Genomic DNA, 15,928 nt, shown 5'->3' on the forward strand with positions numbered 1-15,928 from the left:
GCTCACAGTCCAGATGGGAGAAGGAAGGAGGTTGCAAAGTACAGTCTTGCAGCATCTTCCCACAGGTGGAGGGGAAAACAGAGTGGGGATATCCTGCCCAGACTAGTATCCTAGTGACATGCAAAAGGGGGCATTGACCTCACAACAGGCCACCTGCCTGCTTAATAGCAGAGACACAAGCTTTGACAATCCACGTCTGTAATTACTAAACACCATACAAGCTGAACACACTGGCACTGCTCGGCGTATAATCTCTCCAATCATCTTATATTTCACGGGAACGATCTCGGCCGGAAGCCTAGTGGGCAATTTCTTTTCTTTTAAATGATTCATTCATTGGATGTGGGTGTCGTTGGCAAGATCAGCATTTATTGCCTATCCCTAGTTGCTCTGGAGAAGGTGGTGGTGAGCCGCCTTCTGTAACCACTGCAGCCAGTGTGGTGTTTTCCTAGCGGTTTGATACAACGCAGTGGTTCGCTGGGCCATCTCAGACGGCAGTGAAGAGCCAACCACACATTGCTGTGGGTCTGGAGTCACATATCGGCCAGACCGGGTAAGGGCGGCAGATTTCCTCCCCTAAAAGGACATTAAGTGAACCAGATGGGTTTTTACGACAATCTGGTAGTTTCATGGTGACCATTGCTGATACTAGCTTTTTATTCCAGATTTATTTAATTACCGGAATTTCAATTTCCCCAGCTGCTGTGCTGGGATCTGAACTCATGTCTGTACCAGTGTGGAGAGGGGAGAGGAAGGGAAAACTAGGAATAAACTACGGCCGTACACTGGTAATGGTAGATGGATGTTTGTGTGACTGGAAGACTGTTTACTACCTTCTCGGCTCATTACGAGGTCCCTCTGCTTATATATCAATGATTTAGACTTGAATGTTGGAGGTATGATTAAAAAGTTTGCAGATGACACTAAACTAGATTGTGTGGTTGATAATGAAGAAGGAAGCTGTAGACTGCAGGAAGATATCAATCAACTGGTCAGGTGGTCAGAACAGTAGCAAATGGAATTCAATCTGGAGAAGTGTGAGGTAATGCATTGGGGGAGGGCCAACAAGGAAAGGGAATACGCATTAAATGGAGGAACAAAGGGACCTTGGAGTGCATGTCTGCAGATCCCTCAAGGTAGCAGGCCAGGTAGATAAGGTGGTTAAGAAGGCATATGGGAATACTTGTCTTTATTAGCCAAGGCATACAATATAAGAGCAGGGGGGTTATGCTTAAACTGTATAAAACACTAGTTAAGTCACAGCTAGAGTACTGGGTTCAGTTCTGGTCACATTACAGGAAAGATGTGATTGCACAAGAATGGGGATTTACAAGGATGTTGCCTGGACTGGAGAATTTTAGTGATAAGGAAAGATTGGATAGGCCGGGTTTGTTTTTTTTCGGAACAGAGGAGGCTGGGGGGACATAGAATGATGAGGGGCCAAGATAGAGTGGTTAGGAAAAACCTATTTTCCTTAGCAGAGGGGTCAACAAACAACAAACATAGATTTAAAGCAATTGGGAGGAGGTTTACATAGAAACAGAAAATAGGTGCAGGAGTAGGCCATTCGGCCCTTTGAGCCTGCACCACCATTCAATAAGATCATGGCTGATCATTCAACTCAGTACCCCTTTCCTGCTTTCTCTCCATACCCCTTGATCCCTTTAGCCGTAAGGGCCATATCGAACTCCCTCTTGAATATATCTTGAACTGGCATCAACAACTCTCTGCAGTAGGGAATTCCACAGGTTAACAACTCTGAGTGAAGAAGTTTCTCCTCATCTCAGTCCTAAATGGCTTACCCCTTATCTTTAGACTATGTCTCCTGGTTCTGGACTTCCCCAACATCGGGAACATTCTTCCTGCATCTAACCTGTCCAGGCCTGTCAGAATTTTATATGTTTCTATGAGATCCCCTCTCATCCTTCTAAACTCCAGTGAATACAGGCCCAGTCAATCCAGTCTCTCCTCATATGTCAGTCTTGTCATCCCGGGAATCAGTCTAGTGAACCTTCGCTGCACTCCTAAATAGCAAGAATATCCTTCCTCAGATTAGACCAAAACTGAACACAATATTCCAGGTGAGGCCTCACCAAGGCCCTGTACAACTGCAGTAAGACCTCCCTGCTCCTATACTCAAATCCCCTAGCTATGAATGCAAACATTTGCCGCCTTCACCGCCTACTGTACCTGCATGCCAGTTTCAATGACTGATGTACCATGACACCCAGGTCTCGTTGCACATCCCCTTTTCCTAATCTGCCGCTATTCAGATAATATTCTGCCTTTGTGTTTTTGCCACCAAAGTGGATAACCTCACATTTATCCACATTATACTGCATCTGCCATGCGTCTGCCCACTCACCTAACCTGTCCAAGTCACCCTGCAGCCTCTTGGCGTCCTCCTCACAGCTCACACTGCCACCCAGTTTAGTGTCATCTGCAAACTTGGAGATATTACACGCAATTCCTTCATCTAAATCATTAATGTATATTGTAAAGAGCTGGGGTCCCAGCACCGAGCCCTGCGGCACCTCACTCGTCACTGCCTGCCAGGCAGTTAAGAAAGCAAATGGCATGTTGGCCTTCATAGCGAGGGGATTTGAATACAGGGGCAGGGAGGTGTTGCTACAGTTGTACAGGGCCTTGGTGAGGCCACACCTGGAGTATTGTGTACAGTTTTGGTCTCCTAACTTGAGGAAGGACATTCTTGCTATTAAGGGAGTGCAGCGAAGATTCACCAGACTGATTCCCGGGATGGCGGGACTGACCTATCAAGAAAGACTGGACCAACTGGGCTTGTATTCACTGGAGTTCAGAAGAATGAGAGGGGATCTCATAGAAACGTTTAAAATTCTGACGGGTTTAGACAGATTAGATGCAGGAAGAATGTTCCCAATGTTGGGGAAGTCCAGAACCAGGGGTCACAGTCTAAGGATAAGGGGTAAGCCATTTAGGACTGAGATGAGGAGAAACTTCTTCACTGAGTGGTGAACCTGTGAAATGCTCTACCACAGAAAGTTGTTGAGGCCAATTTACTAAATATATTCAAAAAGGAGTTAGATGGAGTCCTTACTACTAGGGGGATCAAGGGGTATGGGGAGAAAGCAGGAATGGGGTACTGAAGTTGCATGTTCAGCCATGAACTCATTGAATGGTGGTGCAGGCTCGAAGGGCCGAATGGCCTACTCCTGCACCTATTTTCTATGTTTCTATTCTGAAAAGGACCCGTTTACCCTGACACTCTGCTTCCCCTAGAGGGTGGTGGGGATCTAGAACTCACTGCGTGAAAGGGTGGTAGAGGCAGAAACCGTCAGCACATTTAAAAAGTACTTGGATGTGCACTTGAAATGCCGTAACCTGCAGGGCTACGGACCAAGAGCTGGAAAGTGAGATTAGGCTGGGTGGCTTTTTGTCAGCCGACGTGGACACGATGGGCTGAAATGGCCTCCTTCTGTGCTGTAAATTTCTATGATTCTATGGAACAGGAGCCTGCCCTCGAGATATTCGCAGCCCACATTCATCAATTCACCTCGTGGTCTCGCTGACCCAGACAATCTATTGTTGGATAAACATGGACGTTCCTCCCTCCTCAGCTGCTACAAGCAACGAACAAGCAGACCCTGATCGACAAGAAATGTTCCACGTACATCATGAAATTAGAATAACTGAGGACGGATGTCTGCCAAAGACACTGCTACTTTTCCTCTCCTCAGAGGCCGACATATCTACTGTGTATCGGCAGAATTTTTTGCTCTTAGTTTACATTTCAAGTTGACTTTTGTTGTTTATATCTCTACTTTTGTCATGACTGGCAGCTTATCACATCCCAAAAGGCTTCACATTCAATGATTCGCTTTTCGAAAGTCAGATGGTTATGTATGCGAATTCTGCTATTTGGGTCTGGGCTATTTAGCGCCAAGACTTCACTACGGTCATCGCAAACCATTCTGACAGTCGCAGTGGACATGGTTTGATGGGTCCAAACTCACCCGGCTGCCTGTGTCTATGATACAAAAGTTTTGGATTTGAATGCAGAACGGGTGGACTCGAAGCCTGGAAGTTGTGGGAAATAATATGTAAACGCAAGTTGTTGCTTCATTAATAATTGAGATATTTATTGCTCATCCCCAATTGTCCTCGAGAAGGTGGTGGTGAGCTGTCTTCTTGAACCAATTCAGCCTGTGTGGTGAAGGTACTCCCACAGCGCTGTTAGTCAGGGAGCACCAGGATTTTGACTCCGCGACAAAGAAGTGATAATAAGCGGATAACCACTCGGGTGTAATTTTAACTCTAATCCAAAAACGCAGCTTTCAACTAAAGCAGCACACGTCTAGTGTACGTAGGATGGCTCCATGCCCAGTTCTGAAGTGGCACCCACTAACTGTTGGACTCAGCTCAGTAAGTCTGGGGTACATCAGCTGCACTGTGGAACAAAAGGTCTTGCATGTACAGGCAAGCAGAGCCATTTTATACCTGCACTTTGCAACAACTTGCATTTATATAGCGCCATAAGTGCAGTAAAACGTCCCAAGGCACCTCACGGGAGCATTATAAAACAAAATTTGACACCGAGCCATGTAATCATCGGTGTATGCAGTCCCTCGGAGTCGAGGAAGACTTGCTTCCACTCTAAAAGTGAGTTCTCAGGTGACTGAACAGTCCAATACGGGAATTACAGTCTCTGTCACAGGTGGGACAGACAGTCGTTGAAGGAAAGGGTGGGTGGGGAGTCTGGTTTGCCGCACGCTCCTTCCGCTGCCTGCGCTTGCTTTCTGCATGCTCTCGGCGACGAGACTCGAGGTGCTCAGCGCCCTCCCGGATGCTCTTCCTCCACTTAGGGCGGTCTTTGGCCAGGGACTCCCAGGTGTCGGTGGGGATGTTGCGCTTTATCAGGGAGGCTTTGAGGGTGTCCTTGAAACGTTTCCTCTGTAAACACCTGGGGCTCGCTTGCCGTGTAGGAGTTCCGAGCAGAGCACTTGCTTTGGGAGTCTCGAGTCGGGCATGCGGACAATGTGGCCCGCCCAACGGAGCTGGTCGAGTGTGGTCAGTGCATCGATGCTGGGGATGTTGACCTGATCGAAAATCCTGACGTTATTGCGTCTATCTTCCCAGGGGATTTGCAGGATCTTGCGGAGACATCATTGGTGGTATTTCTCCTGCAATTTGAGGTGTTTACTGTATATGGACACATTAGGGCAGATGACGAAAAGCTTGGTCAAATAGCTAAGTTTTGAGGAACGTCTTGAAGGATTAAAAAGACGTAGAGAGGAGGAGAGGTTTATTAAAGGAGTTCCAGAGCTTCGGGCCCCGGCAGCTGAAGACACGGCCGTCAATGATGGAATGATTAAAATCGGAGATGCTCAAGAGGCCAGGTTTGGTGGAGCGCAGATATCTCAAGAGTTGTAGGGCTGGAGGAGATTACAGCGACAGGGAGGGGTGAGGCCATGGAGGGATTTGAAAACAAGAATGAGAATTTTAAAATTGCCGGTCCGAAGCCAATGTAGGTCAGCGAGCACAGTGGTTGATGGATGTGTGGGACTTGGTGCGAGTTGGGACATGGGCGGCAGCAGTTTTGGATCACAGAAATTTAGAATCCAGCAGAGGAGGACCAAGGGTTTAATTAGGATGGGGAAATGAGAGCACGAGAGTAAGCTTGCAGGGAACATAAAAAGTGACTGCAAAAGCTTCTATAGATATGTGAAGAGAAAAAGATTAGTGAAGACTAACGTAGGTCCCTTGCAGTCAGAATCAGGTGAATTCATAATGGGGAACAAGGAAATGGCAGACCAATTGAACAAATACTTTGGCTCTGCCTATAAAGGCCCAGTGGGTCGGTGAGGCGGCAGTCGGAGGAGTTCGGGCAGTCCGGGGAGCGTCGAGAGGCCGAAAAAGGCCCAGTGCGTCGGTGAGGCGGCAGTCGGAGGAGTTCGGGCAGCCCGGGGATCGTCGAGAGGCCTATAAAGGCCAGCCGGTGCAGCTGCAGCAGGGAGAGAAGGCAAAAAAGTTGGAAGAAATCGAAAGTTGACATCACAGCCAAGGGGGTAAGTGATTGGTAAGTAGTTTTTCTTTATCTTTTCTATATCAGTAAGTAACCTTTAGCATTGTTGTTGCCAATTTAAGTGTATCTACGGGTTAAGTCATGGCAGGAGAGCTCAGACACGTGTTATGCTCCTCCTGTACTATGTGGGAAGTCAGGGACGCTTCCGGTGTCACTGACGACTACGTGTGCGGGAAGTGTATCCGCCTGCAGATCCTGACATACCGCATTGCGGCACTGGAGCTGCGGGTGGATTCACTCTGGAGCATCCAAAATGCTGAGAATGACGTGAATAGCAGGTTTAGTGAGTTGGTCTTACCGCAGGTAAAGGGTCCACAGCCAGATAGGGAATGGGTGACAAACAGGAAGAGCAGTACAAGGAAGGTAGTGCAGGGGTCCCGTGCGGTCATCCCCCTGCAAAGCAGATATACCGCTTTGGGTACTGTTGCGGGGGATGACTCATCGGGGAGAACAGCAGCAGCCAAGTTTATGGCACCATGGGTGGCTCTGCTGCACAGGAGGGCAGGAAAAAGAGTGGGAGAGCGATAGTGATAGGGGATTCAATTGTAAGGGGAACAGATAGACGTTTCTGCGGCCGCAACCGAGACTCCAGGATGGTATGTTGCCTCTCTGGTGCAAGGGTGAAGGATGTCTTGGAGCGGGTGCAGGACATTCTGAAAAGGGAGGGTGAACAGCCAGTTGTCGTGGTGCACATTGGTACCAACGATATAGGTAAAAAAAAAAAAACAGGATGAGGTCCGACAAGACAAATTTAGGGAGCTAGGAGCTAAATTAAAAAGTAGGACCTGAAAAGTAGTAATTTCAGGATTGCTACCAGTGCCACGTGCTAGTCTGAGTAGGAATCGCAGGGTAGCTCAGATGAATACATGGCTTGAGGAGTAGTGCAGAAGGGAGGGATTCAAATTCCTGGGATATTGGAACAGGTTCTGGGGGAGGTGGGACCAGTACAAACCGGACAGTCTGCACCTGGGCAGGACAGGAACCAATGTCCTCGGGGGGGAATGTTTGCTAGTACTGTTGGGGAGGGGTTAAACTAATACGGCAGGGGGATGGGAACCTATGCAGGGAGACAGAGAGAAGTAGAATGGGGGTAGAAGCAAAAGATAGAAAGAAGAAAAGTAAAAGTGGAGGGTAGAGAAACCTAAGGCAAAAAGCAAAAAGGGCCACATTGCAGCAAAATTCTAAAGGGGCAAAGTGTGTTCGAAAGACAAGCCTGAAGGCTCTGTGCCTCAATGCGAGAAGTATTTGAAATAAGGTGGACGAATTAACTGCATAGATAGCAGTTAACGGATTTGATGTAACTGGCATCAGGGAGACATGGCTCCAGGGTGACCAAGGCTGGGAACTCAACATCCAGGGGTATTCAACATTTAGGAAGGGTAGACAGAAAGGAAAAGGAGGCGGGGTGGCATTGCTGGTTAAAGAGGAAATTAATGCAATAGTAAGAAAGGACATTAGCTTGGATGATGTGGAATCGGTATGGGTGGAGCTACGGAATACCAAGGGGCAGAAAACGCTAGTGGGAGTTGTGTACAGACCACCAAACAGTAGTAGTTAGGTTGGGGACAGCATCAAACAAGAAATTAGGGATGGATGCAATAAAGGTACAGCTGTTATCATGAACGACTTTAATCTACATATTGATTGGGCTAACCAAACTGGTAGCAATGCGGTAGAGGAGGATTTCCTGGAATGTATTAGGGATGGTTTTCTGGACCAATATGTCGAAGAACCAACTAGGGAGCTGGCCATCCTAGACTGGGTGATGTGTAATGAGAAGGGACTAATTAGCAATCTTGTTGTGCGAGGCCCCTTGGGGAAGAGTGCATAACATGGCAGAATTCTTTATTAAGATGGAGAGTGACAGTTAATTCAGAAACTAGGGTCCTGAACTTAAGGAAAGGCAACTTTGATGGTTTGAGGCGTGAATTGGCGAGAATAGACTGCCAAATTATACTTAAAGGGTTGACGGTGGATAGGCAATGGCAAACATTTAAAGATCACATGGATGAACTTTAGCAATTGTACATCCCTGTCTGGAGTAAAAATAAAACGGGGAAGGTGGTTCTCCTAAATGTTGAATACCCCTGGATGTTGAGTTCCCAAGCCTTGGTGGCAAACAAGGGGAATTAAGGATAGTGTTAAATCCAGGGAAGAGGCATATAAATTGGCTAGAAAAAGCAACATACCTGAGGCCTGGGAGAAATTTAGAATTCAGCAGAGGAGAACAAAGGGTTTAATTAAGAGGGGGAAAATAGAGTACAAGAGGAAGCTTGCAGGGAACATAAAAACTGACTACAAAAGCTTCTATAGATATGTGAAGAGAAAAAGATTAGTGAAGACAAACGTAGGTCCCTTGTAGTCGGATTCAGGTGAATTTATAATGGGGAACAAAGAAATGGCAGACCAATTGAACAAATACCTTGATTCTGCCTTCATGAAGGAAGACACAAATAACCTTCTGGAAATACTAGTGGACCGAGGGTCTTGTGAGAAGGAGGAACTGAAGGATATCCTTATTAGGCGGGAAATTGTGTTAGGGAAATTGATGGGATTGAAGGCCGATAAATCCCCGGGGCCTGATAGTCTGCATCCCAGAGTACTTAAGGAAGTGGCCCGAGAAATAGTGGATACATTGGTGATCATTTTCCAACAGTCTATCGACTCTGAATCAGTTCCTATCGACTGGAGGGTAGCTAATGTAATACCACTTTTTAAAAAGGGAGGGAGAGAGAAAGCGGGTAATTATAGACCGGATAGCCTGATATCAGTAATGGGGAAAATATTGGAATCAATCATTAAAGATGAAATAGCAGCGCATTTGGAAAGCAGTGACAGGATCGGTCCAAGTCAGCATGGATTTATGAAGGGGAAATCATGCTTGACAAATCTTCTGGAATTTTCTAAGGATGTAACTAGTAGTGTGGACAAGGGAGAACCAGTGGATGTGGTGTATTTGGACTTTCAAAAGGCTTTTGACAAGGACCCACACAAGAGATTGGTGTGCAAAATCAAAGCACATGGTATTGGGGGGTAATATACGACGTGGATAGAGAACTGGTTGGCAGACAGGAAGCAGAGAGTCAGGATAAACGGGTCCTTTTCAGATTGGCAGGCAGTGACTAGTGGAGTGCCGCAGGGCTCAGTGCTGGGACCCCAGCTCTTTACAATATACATTAATGACTTGGATGAAGGAATTGAATGTAATATCTCCAAGTTTGCAGATGACACTAAACTGGGTGGCGGTGAGAGCTGTGAGGGGGACGCTAGGAGGCTGCAGGGTGACTTGGACAGGTTAGGTGAGTGGGCAAATGCATGGCAGATGCAGCATAATGTGGATAAATGTGAGGTTATCCACTTTGGGGGTAAAAACACGAAGACAGAATATTATCTGAATGGCGGAAGATTAGGAAAAGGGGAGGTGCAACGAGACCTGGATGTCATGGTTCAGTCATTGAAAGTTGGCATACAGGTATAGCAGGCGGTGAAGAATGCTAATGGTATGTTGGCCTTCATAGCTAGGAGATTTGAGTAGAGGAGCAGGGAGGTCTTACTGCAGTTGTATAGGGCCTTGGTGAGGCCTCACCTGGAATATTGTGTTCAGTTTTGGTCTCCAAATCTGAGGAAGGACATTCTTGCTATTGAGGGAGTGCAGCGAAGGTTCACCAGACTGATTCCAGGGATGGCAGGACTGACATGAGGAGAGACTTTATACATTGGAGTTTAGAAGGATGAGAGGGGATCTCAGAAACATATAAAATTTTGATGGGACGGGACATGTTAGATGCGGGTAGAATGTTCCTGATGTTGGGGAAGTCCAGAACCAGGGGACACAGTCTAAGGATAAGGGGTAAGCCATTTAAGACTGAGATGAGGAGAAACTTCTTCACTCAGAGAATTGTGAACCTGTGGAATTCTCCACCGTAGAAAGTTGTTGAGGCCAGTTCGTTAGATTTATTCAAGAGGGAGTTAGATGTGACACTTACAGCTAAAGGGATCAAGGGGTCGGGAGAGAAAGCAGGAATGGGGTACTGAAGCTGCATGATCAGCCATGATCAAAATGAATGGTGGTGCAGGCTCGAAGGGCCGAATGGCCTACTCCTGCACCTATTTTCTATGTTTCACACAGCTTTTATTGTGAAAAAATTGCTCGCATTTCAGATACCATCTCAAAGGAGCTGAGCACTGCTAGTTTTATGAGTTAAATATGGTCTCGCATGATCAATTCTGAATGACATTAAGGCTTTAGCAGCAACAATGAAAAGTAGTTTACCCTCAGGAGGTACTTTTCCCATCGATCAAAGCTCACAGACTTCCCAATCTTCCTCATCAACTTCAGGTGAAGGTCCACCAATGGCTGGGGAACTGTCGGAAACAAGAAGGTGCTGGGTTAAAGATTTATTTTACACAAAAGAAATCCAGTTATTTTTAACATACAAGCAGTAGTGGTACCCTGCAAAAATTAAGCCTATTAATATCCTTCATGTGAAGAAGGGTTAGATGGCTGGGGGTAATTGGACTGGAGTGCACAGAAGTAATTAAGTCCCCATTTTGAAGCTGTACTTTGTGCTTACCTTCACATATTCTCATTGTATGGAAATTCACTGGGATATTCGTAACGTTGTTCATTGCACCCTCCCACCAGTGGTGGCACTGCAGCGCCTCCACTGGCAGGATTCTGTAATTACAGTTCGATATAATGGCCTGGATTTTGCATTGGAAATGACAGCAAAACTATTAGCGTTTGCCGCCATTACCCCTCTGAAACTAACCGCAACTTCAGGATTTAAGCTCATGCGCAGCTAAACACAGAGATCCTGCTCCGCCACAGGCTACACTGTGAAACTCCCCAGAGTCAGCAACTGATGAAAACCTAAGCTTTTCCGATTCAATATCGCTGTTAAACACCCATAAAAAGTAAAGCCTTGCTGGAATAGGTGTCATCATCATCGGCAGTCTCTCGGAATCGAGGAAGACTTGCTTCCACTCCTGAAGTGAGTTCTTTGGTGGCTGAACAGTCTAATACGAGCGCCACAGTCCCTGTCACAGGTGGGACTGATAGTCGTTGAGGGAAAGGGAGGGTGGGACAGGTTTGCCGCACGCTCCTTCCGCTGCTGCGCTTGATTTCTGCATGCTCTTGGCGTTGAGACTCGAGGTGCTCAGCGCCCTCCTGGATGCATTTCCTCCACTTAGGGCGGTCTTGGGCCAGTAATTCACAGGGGTCAGTGGGGATATCGCACTTTATCAGGGAGGCTTTGAGGGTGTCCTGGTAGCATTTCACCTGCCCACCTTTGGCTTGTTTGCCACGAATGAGCTCCGAGTAGAGAATAGGTGTAACTGGGGTGTGAACATTTATTTTGTTCCTGAAAAAGCTAATTCTATATTTTGTGGCATGTCAAAATTCTCCATTATGGTAAAAGTTACTAGATTTAAAAAATATATATATATATTTTAAAGGTTTGTAAAATTTGAGATATTTCAGCTTCTACCTTAACACCATATGCATGTCCCAATCTTTATTACACGATAAAAAAAAATTAAAATGAGTTGATAATCAGTACTTTTTATTTCCTGGTTTGCTGTCTGTGAGAATTCTTCAATGTGATTGGCTGTTAAGACAGCTTGATGACACCACTGCTGCTCTACGCTGGCGCTCTCCTGTGGACAGCACTACAATTAGTTTAAGGACGAAAAAGCTGAAGTTTTCATCCCAGAAATCACAAGATAATTGTGGGCAGCTTTCTTAGAGGTAGGTTGCGACTGTTGTCGCCTCACTGCTGACCGCAAATTCAGGGCCAATATAAACTTCCCACGTAAGGATCAGTGTGGACAAAAGAATTTATATTGAAATAAAAATTACTGGAAGTGAATGCAGACAAAAGATTTGTAATAGATCACCTCCCATGCTGTTGCAGAGACTCAAAAGCTGAACACTCTGCATGTTCCAATAGAACGTGATGACAAGACACCCTTAGACAGACAATTGAAGTTGCCTGCATTATATATTTCTTTTGACACCATTTAAGAAGTCAACATAGACAAATCACACAACGTGAATCAACACTCCAGTGTAGTTATGAGGGAGCGCCGCACTGTCGGAGGGGCAGTACTGAGGGAGCGCCGCACGGTCGGAGGGGCAGTACTGAGGGAGCGCCGCACTGTCGGAGGGGCAGTACTGAGGGAGCGCCGCACTGTCGGAGGGGCAGTACTGAGGGAGCGCCGCACTGTCGGAGGGGCAGTACTGAGGGAGCGCTCTTACTCGAATTAGTGCCTTGAGATCATTTACATCCACCTGAAAGAGGAGGCGGAGCCTCGGTTTAACCCGGGGACTGGGAGAAATTTAGAACTCAGCAGAGGAGGACAAAGGGTTTGATTAGGGCAGGGAAAATGGAGTACGAGAAGAAGCTTGCAGGGAACATTAAGGTGGATTGCAAAAGTTTCTATAGATATGTAAAGAGAAAAAGGTTAGTAAAGAAAAACGTAGGTCCCCTGCAGTCAGAATCAGGGGAAGTCATAACGGGGAACAAAGAAATGGCAGACCAATTGAACGAGTACTTTGGTTCGGTATTCACTAAGGAGGACACAAACAACCTTCCGGATATAAAAGGGGTCAGAGGGTCTAGTAAGGAGGAGGAACTGAGGGAAATCTTTATTAGTCGGGAAATTGTGTTGGGGAAATTGATGGGATTGAAGGCCGATAAATCCCCAGGGCTTGATGGACTGCATCCCAGAGTACTTAAGGAGGTGGCCTTGGAAATAGCGGATGCATTGACAGTCATTTTCCAACATTCCATTGACTCTGGATCAGTTCCTATCGAGTGGAGGGTAGCCAATGTAACCCCACTTTTTAAAAAAGGAGGGAGAGAGAAAACAGGGAATTATAGACCGGTCAGCCTGACCTCAGTAGTGGGTAAAATGATGGAATCAATTATTAAGGATGTCATAGCAACGCATTTGGAAAGCGGTGACATGATAGGTCCAAGTCAGCATGGATTTGTGAAAGGGAAATCATGCTTGACAAATCTTCATTTTTTGAGGATGTTTCCAGTAAAGTGGACAAGGGAGAACCAGTTGATGTGATATATTTGGACTTTCAGAAGGCTTTCAACAAGGTCCCACACAAGAGATTAATGTGCAAAGTTAAAGCACATGGGATTGGGGGTAGTGTGCTGACATGGATTGAGAACTGGTTGTCAGACAGGAAGCAAAGAGTAGGAGTAAATGGGTACTTTTCAGAATGGCAGGCAGTGACTAGTGGGGTACCGCAAGGTTCTGTGCTGGGGCCCCAGCCGTTTACATTGTACATTAATGATTTAGATGAGGGGATTAAATGTAGTATCCCCAAATTTGCAGATGACACTAAGTTGGGTGGCAGTGTGAGCTGCGAGGAGGATGCTCTGAGGCTGCAGAGCGACTTGGATAGGTTAGGTGAGTGGGCAAATGCATGGCAGATGAAGTATAATGTGGATAAATGTGAGGTTATCCACTTTGGTGGTAAAAACAGAGAGACAGACTATTATCTGAATGGTGACAGATTAGGAAAAGGGGAGGTGCAATAAGACCTGGGTGTCATGGTACATCAGTTATTGAAGGTTGGCATGCAGGTACAGCAGGCGGTTAAGAAAGCAAATGGCATGTTGGCCTTCATAGCGAGGGGATTTGAGTACAGGGGCAGGGAGGTGTTGCTACAGTTGTACCGGGCCTTGGTGAGGCCACACCTGGAGTATTGTGTGCAGTTTTGGTCTCCTAACTTGAGGAAGGACATTCTTGCTATTGAGGGATTGCAGCGAAGATTCATCAGACTGATTCCCGGGATGGCGGGACTGACCTATCAAGAAAGACTGGATCAACTGGGCTTGTATTCACTGGAGTTCAGAAGAATGAGAGGGGACCTCATAGAAACGTTTAAAATTCTGACGGGTTCAGACAGATTAGATGCAGGGAGAATGTTTCCAATGTTGGGCAAGTCCAGAACCAGGGGTCACAGTCTAAGGATAAGGGGTAAGCCATTTAGGACCGAGATGAGGAGAAACTCCTTCACCCAGAGAGTGGTGAACCTGTGGAATTCTCTACCACAGAAAGTAGTTGAGGCCAATTCACTAAATATATTCAAAAGGGAGTTCGATGAAGTCCTTACTACTAGGGGGATCAAGGGGTATGGTGAGAAAGCAGGAATGGGGTACTGAAGTTGCATGTTCAGCCATGAACTCATTGAATGGCGGTGCAGGCTAGAAGGGCCGAATGGCCTACTCCTGCACCTATTTTCTATGTTTCTATGCTGTTTGTGGGAGCTTGCTGTGTGCAAATTGGCTGCCACGTTTCCCACAATGCAACAGCGCCTACACTTCAAAAAGTACTTCACTGTCTGTAAAGTGCTTTGGGACATCCAGTGGCGTGAAGGCGCTGGAGAAATGAAAGTCTTTCTTTCAGCACAATGAAGAATTACCCATGACCATTAAAGCACAGCTAACGAAGCACCAGTCAATTGATACATTGAGAGCGCAGCAACTGCCACTGAATGAATAAATTCAAAGAGCAGCAGGTAGCAGAAACGGATAGCAGCGAATAAAAATGACAAGCGTAGCAGGAACCAACCAATTAATAACTGTAGCAGCAGGGAGCAGAAAATTAATAAATCATCAGTAGTCCTGCGCTCACCAGCCACTGAATAAATTATCGGGGCAGTAGGAACATACCCTTCATGAATCCATGTTCGGCGCTGTTCATCTGTAGGTTTGTGCATGCGCTTGTAAACGGTGTGAATAGGACTTGTGGTCGAGTTGCGATTGGAGTTCTAAAATGTTTTAAATGCTCATTGGTGTTTTCAAATCCCTCTATGGCCTCACCCCTCCCCATCTCTGGAACCTCCTCCAACTCTGCAATTCCCACCTACCTCCAGAGATATTTGCGCTCCCCTAATTCTGGCCTCCTGAGCATCAATTAAACATAAATGATTTCGATGAAGGAGTTGAGTGTATTATCTCCAAGTTTGCAGATGACACTCAGCTGGGTGGCGGTGTGAGCTGTGAGGAGGACGCTAAGAGGCTGCAGGGTGACTTGGACAGGTTAGGTGAATGGGCAAATGCATGGCAGATGCAGTATAATGTGCAAAAATGTGGGGGCAAAAACAGGAAGGCAGAATATTATCTGAATGGCGGCAGATTAGGAAAAGGGGAGGTGCAACGAGACCTGGGGGTCATGGTTCATTAGTCATTGAAAGTTGGCATGTAGGTACAGCAGGCGATGAAGGAGGCAAATGGTATGTTGGCCTTCATAGCTAGGGGATTTGAGTATAGGAGCAGGGAGGTCTTACTGCAGTTGTACAGGGCCTTGGTGAGGCCTCACCTGGAATATTGTGTTCAGTTTTGGTCTCCTAATCTGAGGAAGGACGTTCTTGCTATTGAGGGAGTGCAGCGAAGGTTCACCAGACTGATTCACGGGATGGCGGGACTGACATATGAGGAGAGACTGGATCAACTGGGCCTTTAATACACTGGAGTTTAGAAGGATAAGAGGGGATCTCATAGAAACTTACAAGATTCTGACGGGACTGGACAGGTTAGATGCGGGAAGAATGTTCCCGATGATGGAGAAGTCCAGAACCAGGGGACACAGTCTTAGGATAAGGGGTAGGCCATTTAGGACTGAGATGAGGAGAAACTTCTTCACTCAGAGAGTTGTTAACCTGTGGAATTCCCGACCGCAGAGTGTTGTTGATGCCAGTTTATTGGATATATTCAAGAGGGTTAGATATGGCCCTTATGGCTAAAGGGATCAAAGGGTATGGAAACATAGAAAATAGGTGCAGGGATGGGCCATTCGGCCCTTTGAGCCTGCACCGCCATTCAATAAGATCATGGCTGATCA

The 15,928-nt window shown here is 46.4% G+C and overlaps 1 protein-coding gene across 1 annotated transcript in view; it reads right to left on the reverse strand.

Moving 5' to 3' along the window:
• rsf1a (remodeling and spacing factor 1a) overlaps positions 1-15,928 on the reverse strand; it is a 137,503-nt gene that overhangs the window by 53,626 nt on the left and 67,949 nt on the right. Inside the window, exon 2 of the mRNA XM_070892568.1 lies at positions 10,335-10,426. Coding sequence (XP_070748669.1) covers positions 10,335-10,426 — 92 coding nt within the window. The remainder of the gene's footprint in view (positions 1-10,334; positions 10,427-15,928) is intronic.

Source organism: Pristiophorus japonicus, chromosome 10, assembly GCF_044704955.1.
Source record: "Pristiophorus japonicus isolate sPriJap1 chromosome 10, sPriJap1.hap1, whole genome shotgun sequence".
In the NCBI taxonomy this organism is placed as follows: Eukaryota; Metazoa; Chordata; class Chondrichthyes; family Pristiophoridae; genus Pristiophorus; species Pristiophorus japonicus.